This window comes from Rhea pennata, chromosome 10, assembly GCF_028389875.1.
Source record: "Rhea pennata isolate bPtePen1 chromosome 10, bPtePen1.pri, whole genome shotgun sequence".
NCBI lineage: Eukaryota > Metazoa > Chordata > Aves > Rheiformes > Rheidae > Rhea > Rhea pennata.
Genome location: NC_084672.1, coordinates 2,192,302 through 2,202,500, shown reverse-complemented (window position 1 = coordinate 2,202,500; position 10,199 = coordinate 2,192,302). Strand labels below are relative to the sequence as shown.

The window sequence follows — 10,199 nt, the reverse complement described above, 5'->3', positions numbered from 1 at the left end:
TGTTTTGGAAAAGAACTGCTAAGTATCCTTAGCTATGATACTGAAACGTTTTGCCTTGTTTTATCCAGCCTTATGGAACATTAGAATAAAGAAGTCTATTTGAATAGGCTTGTAGCAGCGTAGACAACTTGAGCAAGTAACGTATTTCAGAGTCTAAGAGGACTAAATATGCAAAACGTCAGCTGATTTCAGTGAACTTTTTTTTAAGGCCTGAGTTATGGGTTGTCATTAAAATGCGTCTAAATTACAGAAATGGGACAGAGTAGATGAACACATAAGTTTGACAATGTGCTATTAGTGATTTCTGTCTTCCGTCTTGGTAGCCAAAAAGAGAGCCTGAAACTCCCCTTTCACGTTTCCTTGGCTTCAGCTGTAAGGGCAAGTCAGTCTGGTTTTCTTCTCATACAAGTGGAATTCCAATAAACTGGGATATGGTTGTAACTGGGTTTTTCAGCATTTTTCATTCTGAGAACAAGGTCAGGCTCATGTCAAATTTCTGCAAATAATGCAGTGAAAGGGAAAGTGAAGGGATCAAATTATACCGCTGTGAGGAACAAACGTTTCCATTTATTTCACCAAAACAAAAACTAGATTTTTTTTCATGAAAGCTGTTCAATTAAACTGTAGGCATGCGAAGCATAGTAGGAAAAATTAGGTATTATTTATCAGACCTAGCTCGAGCACTGGAGGGCCCAAGGTGGCTGCATCCTGGACAGCTTCTTGTCCTCCTCCTCCTTCAGACCTCGGACTGTCGCTAAACACTCCCTTCCCTCCCTCTCCCCTACTTTATGCTGCTACTCCTGCCTCCAAAGCAAAGTTTGAAAATTGTTCTGGATTCTTTGCTGAGGGAAGGTGCTTTGAGACAGGCAAAATTTATGAAGAAAATGGCAATTAAGGGGCATTAGGTCATGGCTGAGGTTGAAAAGGGAGGTGAAAGCAGGCCCTTTGCCATTAATTCACTCACCCCTTTTTAGTACTCCCATAACTCTCCCTATCCTTACCCCTGTGCAAATGGGGATCGTTCCACGGAAGGCATTGAACATACGCTATCGTAAAGCTAGCGCAAGGCAGGAGGGCCCTCAGTGTTTCTTAGTGCCGCTGAAGTGAAGATCAAAATCCGTAGTTGTCCCTGTTCAAGGGTGCTCCTGCCGCGGACTGGAGCGCCCGGGTGCCTGCGTAAGCGACCAGACGCGTCCTCAGGTGCTCTGCCCTTGCCAGCTCCTGCTTTCGGACACAACTCAGCGTTCACTTTGATCAGATTGCCAGCGTATGGCACCTAAAGCAGTGGTTCTTTGAATCGAAATAGGAGCTTTGGCTTCTGGCAAATGCAAATTTACGTGAAACGATTCACGTTTTTCAGACCAAACGTGGGAGCTCAGAATGTTAAGTGATACCTAAACCAGCTGAACAGAACAGAACAGAAATGAAGGCCCAGGTTATAGTTGTAATGGAGCATTCAGAATGTGATCACCGTACGTGTCATTTATTCTGGGTGGATTTTGTTTCAACTGCACAAAATGGAATATTAAGCATCTGCCTTTAATAAGCAGTGTCGGATGACCTGCCAGGTAAGAACTGAGGATATGAAATGTGTCAGGTGTGAGGATTAATGTGGCTCATAATGTCATCTGGAAGGTGAATGATTCACAAGGAGTGAATATTCCACTCCTTAAATCAAAGGGGCTCTTGACAATGGGAGCTAATGTACTCTGAATTAATGTTTTATTAACCTTTTTTAGAAAAGTACATATGGTAGTTGGTATAATGCTGTAGTGTATCTGCAGAACTACAGCCACATACAAGTTTTAACTTTTATCCTATAGCTAATATTAACAATTTTCTCTTTTAAGTAATTACTTATTTTCCAAGTGCCATTTGCATGTATTTTTCCTGCTCAGATGAATTCCTTAAGAACAAATCTGTTTTCATGAGCAGTTTAGTGTGGGGAAATCAGCTACTTTCTGTGTTTGAAGTTTGAATCCTTTGAAATTGCTAAACAGCATTGTTAGTGGCTTAAAATTGGTTTCTACCTTAGAGAAAAAATAAATAAAATAAAGCCCTGAGTCTCGGGTTAAAGTAACCAGAACAAGCTTTTTCAAATTGCTGTAGTTCAACACTGTGTGGCCCAAAGCTCAGCATCTTCTATCTTGATATAATTCTGCAGGTACATGGTACACTGTGCTAGATACAAAGTGCAAGTTTTAAGAGAAATTACTAAGAATAAAACTGGTCATCTCCATTTCTATTACGTTTTGCTCCCCTATGTACAACAAGGCATTGCCACATCATCTTAGTGTGCTAACTGATTATTTACAATGATTGTCCTTGCAGTAAAAGAGAGGCAACTTTGCCTGGAAGATCTACTGTTGTTATCTTCCAAAAGGAAAGTGCTGAAATACAGAACAACTTTCAGTCAGACTAAGTTTTTCTAAGTTTCAGATGGTTAGTCATGTGCAGATATATGGAAATGTTGCATGGATTTTGTTAACAGATCAGTCAGAAATCTGTCAAACACTGAGTGTTAGGCTGAACTTACTATTGATTCAATCACGGCTTGCAACTAGCGATACACGATATGTGTGGTTGTATATACACATTGATTAATTTAGAATTAACTCAGTTTAAAATCTACAGAATTAGAGAGTATAATTACAATGGTTGTGTCATTTGCAGAAATCTGTTAAAATGGGAATATGTAATCAGGTGGAAGTCTAACCTCCAAGCAGAAAATCCTAGCTCAGACAGGCTGCCACTCATTCGTCCTCTGTAACAAAGTGATCAGGTATCACTGAGACATCTCTTTAATGAAGTCTTTTTGTTGTCTTTTATCTGTGTGAAGGACAAAATGTACCACTCTGCCAGAATTCTCACTCAATGGTGATAACATTTATTTCTGTTAAAAAAAAAAAAAAAAAAAAAAAAAAAAAAAATCCAGCAGCATAAAAGACTTAAAATAGTCAGATGTTCATAGTTTTGAATTATAAAGCTTTCTAAGTGTGCAACATTTAGATCTTTATTTAGAATCTCATGTCGCACAAAAATGATGTTACATCAGTTTGTTAATAAAATTAATTCATGAAGATGATGTATTTATGCATCATTATGCTATCTTTGGCATTTGAGATACTTCTATTACAGTTTTTTTATCTAAAAAATGTTTCTTTCAAATATATGCCAAGGGTTTCTGAATAGATTTGGGGTGGACTTCAATTGTTTTTCAGGGTATTCCCAGTGCATCCGTGAGCATATTCCTGATTTTGCTCTTCAGCAGAATTTGCAGATGGGAAGGCTGTGCGACATACTGGGTATGTTATGAGCTGTTGCCTGGCTATGTTTTGATTGTTACTTACCCATATTTGTGAGTAAAAGAGAATGACTGATGGGGACTTTCTTGCTGTATTAATGTTAAGTGTAGAGAACATATAAGCTCAGAAGTAATTTATCTGCTATGCCATTTGCTTCTGTACAATTTCTTCATAAGAAGAGCCTATTGAATCTTTTTAACTCTATGATAAGGTAAAGCAGCCTGATCCTGTGGCATGCTTAGCACCACAAACAATCAAAAGTGCTTAGTGTTCTACAAAATTCGGTAGCTAATTCTGCTAGTGTGCATTCAGGCTCATATGGGAAGAAAGATGTGCTAGAAAAGAGCAAGCCCTTATTTAAAACTTTTTTTTTTAAAATTAGCAGATGAGCAAGAGCCATACATTAAAAAGTTTTTGCTAGAATGACAGTCCTTTTTTAAGCAAAGCAATGAAGAATATTGTTTGTCAAGTGCTCCCTGGAATGACATACTTTACATGATTCATATATATTTCAGTATCATTATTATTTTATAAATGCCATTTAGTAAATTTGTAAGAAAAATATATTAGATGTAGAAATTTACAGTTGCCTAAAATAATAATGTAATTGCCTTTATATATTATCTAGGCACTAATGTTGTTTTTCCCTAGCACAGTTTTATTTTGCAGTTTTTTAACATAGAATCTTTTTGTCTCTAAAATGATATTTAGAAACTAAAAGAGACAAAGTCAACACATTATACAGGCGTTCTTTCTCACCTTAAAATTTGTAAACATGAAAACTGGTTCCACTGTAGAATATAAAATAGATCACAAGTAAGATACAAACTAGTCAATTATTAACTAAATTATTAACTACATCAAATGCTTTACCTGTGCATGACAGAAGAACATTGGCATTTACCATACTATTTTTTTTTTCTTTAGAAGGATTTCCTTGCTTGATGTGACCTGCTACTATCTAATCTGTCTCTGGAGCCCCACTGTGTCCAAAGCAGATTTTTATATCTCTTTATAGGGCAGTGTTAGAATAGTAAACTTTTTTGCAGCATTTTGTTCACCAAATTCACTTGGGCTTGCCATTTTTTTGACAGTGCTTTCAGCGTTACAGCTAACATGGGCGAGTAGTCTTTTTGTACCCCGACTGGTAAATTTTCAGGCTGATTTTGCAAGTCTGACTAAATGCCTAAATATGATAGTGAATATTCACTAAAGATCTAGTGAACTGTTCTTCTAACTCCTTTAAAAAGTTTTATATAAAGGCTCAACCAGGGCTGAGGCATGGGGCTGGCTGTCAGATGCTGTAATGCTTTAGCAGAGATTTTGGCCTGACATGTTTAGTGTGGGTTGTTTGCCTGCAGCAGCATGGCAAAACAAAGTGAACGAGTGGGGGGTATCTCAATCCTTTATAGTGTTAGGTTCGGAGTTTTCTTACTCCAATACGTGCTTTGCTTCTGATTCATTCCCATTTAATAGCATTTGTCTCTGGCACTTTCAGGGCTCTTCTTCCTGAGCCCGGTAAAAACAATGAAAGACTTCCTACTGATTTCGGCAGGAGCTGGATCAAAATCTAGGAGTGCTTTTTGGCAGCATGTTCTGTTGATGTTGCAAGGCCAATTAATTCATTAGCTCCTCTGTTAACACTCTTATTTTAGAAGACCATAGTCATTTAAATTTTCTAAAATGGCATATATTAATGCCTTTCACTTTCTCACCTCAAAGTGTTTGTGTATATACTGTCTTTCAGCCCAAGTTGTTTCACATGCAAAAAAACAGATTTTCACACTGTGGTATTTAACTAGCTAATCTGCACACTCACATGCTCAGCAATAGTTATTAATGGTATCCTACTGTGAGCTTTTATGTGGACAGGACAAGAATAGGAACAGACCATGCAAAATCAAGGCAGAGTATGAAATTGCAATTTCATCAGCTTTCTAAACTTAATAGCTCAGTTCTATAATTTACTGAAGTTAATGGGATATATTTTTAAAGCAGTGCGCAATTCTCATTGATGTTAATGTGAGTCGCGCAGATAAATCCCCCTGCAACACTTCCAAAATTCTGCCCCCAGTATGTTCTGCAGATTGAATTCTGAAAACCAGCTATTTCTTTGGGTTGCTGACCTGTCTTCAGAGAAACGCTGAAGTACAGAAAAAGCAGCTAAACCATGAAGAGTAGGGAGTTACAGATCTCATTTTTATTTTCCATGTTCTTTTAGCAAAACTGTTTGTTAGCAAATGAGGAGGGATGATCAGATAGCTGTTCTGAATGGAGCCTACCTTTATCCCACTAATGAACACTGTGCTCCTTTGTTTTAGATGCCAACGTGGACGTCATCTACATCTGCCCCCTTCATCTGAGTGAGGAGTTACTGCAGTATTACAATAAACTCCTGGGTCTGCAGGCAGCTGTTAGATCTGGGAACCCTGAGGACATGGGTGACCTGCAGGACAGGTTCAAAATTCTCACCCCTGAAGCTATAAACAGCTTCCCTGTGAGTTTGTCTTCTAATTACTACAGCTTGAGGGATGCAGTAAAATTAAATTGGAAATTTTATAACTTGTAACGCTCTGGTACACATCAGTGAAATATTATTGCAAGTTTAAGAGCTTTACTGATTAGACTACTAGTTAGAGAATTGGAAATAAATATCCCAGTTTAGCTTTATAGACTTAGTTGAGATAGTCCTATATTGGCTACCTATAGACCACTGTCCATTTGTAGTATATGTTTGGGACTGTGAACTTGATAGATTTATACCTCTAAGCAAATCATAGCAATAAACCATTCTTATTACTCAAACTTTATCTCTGGGTAGCCCAGCATCCAATCATTCATGGTTTGTAGTATTTGTTGCAATGAAATCCAGTTTAGAGCTTCTTAAAGAACAGAGCTTGTAACTACTTAGTTTAGGTAATACAGAAATATTAGTTCTCAACCTGTCAAGCCATTTTTAAATTCGCACGCTGGAACATGGTTTAAAAAAATACCTAAACTACTGCATACTACGTACAATGCTTCTGAAAATACTGCAATGCAGTGAAGTTACTATACAGTGAAGAATTATATATTGTAAATATTAATTTTCCACAGTATCCACAGTATCTTAGCTGAGATTCCACTGTTACAAAATTCTGTGATACATTTTATCTCTATGCCCTCTATACTCAAAGCCCTACTCCTGTTTTCAAAATATATTAAGATCCCTCTCCTAGGTATTTTGATAAACAAGTATTTGTATCATAATTTGTACCATATTTTGATTGAAATTAATGACTTCAGAAGGTTTAAAAAAAAAAAAAGCTTTTCAAATGTAGCTCTGTAGTAGCATACTGTTCATCAAAGCACTTAAGTACATGTATGAATTCATTTTTGTTCTTGAAAACACATGTGAAAAGTGCTTAGCTCTTATACTGTATAGGAAGGGACTACTGAGTCAGAGATGTCTGCTAGTTTTGCCATAGTTAAGACTGTGTTCTGCGCATATGAATGTATTCTTCCCTAAAGTTAGAGAAAATCATCAAAATGTGTGTGTTCTTTTAAGAGCTAGCTTTTCTTTAGGCCTTTTATCTGAACACTAGAAACTTACTGACATTGCATATGCCTATGCTGAGCCATAATTTAGCCCTTCATCTTGTAAAGTAAATTACTTGGATGATAAATCCTTGCTAAACACCAGGGATATGTTTTATTCTTTTTCAGTTGAACTTTGACCGTTGTAGCTTTTTTCCTCTGGATACTAGCCTGTCTCTCCAGTACTAGCTACCACATGTCAGAAGCTTTATGGAGCCTTCCAAATAAAATACAACAAAAATACTATCTAAAAATCTTCATTTTATGAACTGAAAGATGTGCTGATCAACACAGACATGCTGACCAGGAATAGAAGATGTATTTGCCAACTGATTTTTGGTCACAGTGGTTTGACTGATATCGTTTTAATGTAAAAGCAGACCATTTTCAGACAGTCCAATTTCTGTTGAGACATTCTGGGCAAAACTTGTTTTACAAGTGAAGAGGAAACAACCCTGTGAAGCCCAGTGGTGACAATTATGTAGCTTTGATTTACTGGGAAATTTCTACATACTCAGGTATAGAAGGCTCACCTATTTACAGAGGCTACAGGGCTCTCATGGATATGGTCATGCTCCTCACCCGGTTCAGCATCCTGAGAGGTGTTTTACTGCCAAGTGCCATTGATAAGAATGGGCAAGCATAGGTTTTACATGATACCAGGTTGAGATATAACCTTGCCTGTTCAGTGTGGTACCCTTGTTAATATATGAAATCCTCAAACTGCCTTGTCTTCACCAGGCATATGTCCTTTACCATATGGCAGCTCATGTGTCCTATATACAGGATATATCTTTTGTGTGAGGAAGAATCTGTACTCCTATCTGATGCGAGTTACCCATTGGCTTCAGTGACCATGAGTTTAGTTGTCGTTTCTTTTGTGTAATGATTAGAGCTTTCTCTACAAGAAGTATCTACAAGATACTTCTTTTGAAGTATCTTGCATCTGGATTATTTCATAAAACCTTTTGTTGCACCTAAATGTATCTACAGTTATTCCTGAAGTATGAAGGTGTGGCTTGAAGGCCATCTCTAGAAGGCTCCTGTGAGCAATCCTAGAGGTACAAATCAGCCTTAACCAATTTCCTAGCTGTTTTGATGGAGCTTGATGGGGGAGAAAAGCAGTGGAAAAGGAATGCAGACACAGGCAGCACTGTGCCAGTCCTTGGTGTCTGCAAAGGGAAGGCAGAGAGGGCCTGGAGAAAGGGGGTGTCCGTATACCTTTGTCCTTAGGTGGTTGCTAGCTGTTACAGTGATCTCTTGTGACTCCGTGCAGCAAGGTGAAACAGTGTTGAGACAGGGTTAAGCTATGCTGATTCACAGGCAGCAGCAAGTCAAACTGTGTAGTGGTAGCTTTACCCGTCATGGTGAAGCTGATGCCAAGTTCAGCTTTTCTGATCTCAAGAGGTTTGGGGTTTGTTTTGTTTTTGTTTGTTTGTTTTTTTCAATCAACAGGCTTGAGAACCAAGAACTAGCCTTTTGGCTACTGATCGTTATTCTGTTCAGCATCATGCTGGAATTCTGAGGATTCCTCAGTTCTTCTGCTTTTACCTTCTTTCACTCACACTACCATATATCATGACAGCCATACCACTCTCAAAGCAGGAATGAACTAGATTTTACAGCCTGTTTCCTGCACTCCTTAATTAACTGTAAAATCCATTACTGAGAGACACAAAGCAAATCTCTTCCCTACATCACCGCTTGTGGCCCCAGGGAGCGAGTGACCGGGGTTGGGAATTGATCCTGTTCTCTACATGGCCGAACTCTGCCACAAGACCAGCAGCGTGGCCCATCTCCCTGCTTTTAGACCAGGGCCTAGGAGAAAAGAAACAACCAAATCAGAGCATTAAGAGTTTGTTTTAAAACTGACAGAAGAAAAAAGACTCCAGGATGCTTTTGTTCTCTCTTTTCTCCTGTAGCTTCTGTGACTCCCTTTTCCTGCTAGAAGTTTGAAGAGTATCTTACTTCTCTGACATGTAGCTCTGATCTCCCTGCAGTATGTCTGACTCCTTCACAGAGAGACTTGGGCATTTTGGGGAGCTATTAGTTTGGCATGAGAAGTCACTGGGGAAGGGACAGAACAGATTCCTTTTCTCCATCTCTGTTTCACAATCTTCCCCATCCATGAAGCGGAATCAGGATTTGTGGTTCAGTCTCTGGGGAGGAAATACTCAGGACTTTGAAGGAAAATATTCTGTGTTTTCCAATCCTGGAAATCCCTAATAAATTCAGTATTTAAGCTATCATGAAAAGTAATGCCTTCCTGAACTGGCTCTAAACTAGAAGAAATCTCAATGTAAAGAAGACTTCCTTCTTGTTATGATTTGTTTATTGCAATCTTTTGCAATGGGTGTCTGTAGTAATCTTCATCCATAATACCCATCCCTATCTGTCCCAGTGCACCTGTATACCTTCAAAAAAAGATAACTAGGTTATCTGCAAATGTTGCATAGGATGTGTTGCAGCAAATATTTCTGAGATTTGACCTACCATGACTGATGTTCTTAGTTTAAATTTACAGGTTATGGCATCTCTGAGCATCTTGTCCAGCAATAGGTATTTTCTTTTTTAGGAGAAATGACAAATAACTTCCAAAAAATTGAAACGTTTGTACTTTAAACAACAAAAAGCTATTATTGCCTCCCTCAGTGTTGGGCAGTTCAGTTTACAGTAGCAGTCAGAACTACTGTATAATGGAAATGTATATCCCCAGTAATTTAATGTGATCAATGAAAGGTTTTGTAAATCAAAGTGTTTTATTCTCAGGGAATCACTTAAAATACTGCTGAACTGTATGGTGAAATACGTTCTCTGCTATAGGGTTTTTTCTTCATTTTTTGTATTGATTTTTAGGCGCTTTAGAGTTAAACCATGCCAGAAGTGTTGCTGAGATGAATCACTATTATCCAAAGGCCACCAGCTTCTTTGCCGACTGACAGAAGGATAATTCCGCATGGATCAAATAAATACAGATGTGTAGTAATTAGTTCTATTCCCAGTGAGCCCATTTCTGACACACTAAAGATGTGCACGATTATGGAGCCTCACCCCAACAGCTTTTATCAATTTAAACTGCTAAGCTACAGGATAGGTCATAACCCAGCCTGCTATTAATAATGTATTTATTGTGTGCAACATTATAAATTAGGTTTATGGAATAGAAAAGAACACCTTTTAAGAAGAATAATGTTATCTTTATACAGAGCCATCACATGTGCCTAGCCACGCAGCTGAAGTACAGTCCCAAGACAATCAAAAAAATAAAAATTCTTATCCAGAGCAGAGATGCCTACATTATCGGAGGGGTACCCCACA

General features: G+C 38.1%; 1 protein-coding gene across 1 annotated transcript in view; it reads left to right on the top strand.

The window, feature by feature from the left end:
- Nucleotides 1-10,199, top strand: part of IQCH (IQ motif containing H) — a 56,968-nt gene that overhangs the window by 6,694 nt on the left and 40,075 nt on the right. The window contains exons 6-7 of the mRNA XM_062583806.1: nucleotides 3,222-3,305; nucleotides 5,627-5,802. Coding sequence (XP_062439790.1) covers nucleotides 3,222-3,305; nucleotides 5,627-5,802 — 260 coding nt within the window. The remainder of the gene's footprint in view (nucleotides 1-3,221; nucleotides 3,306-5,626; nucleotides 5,803-10,199) is intronic.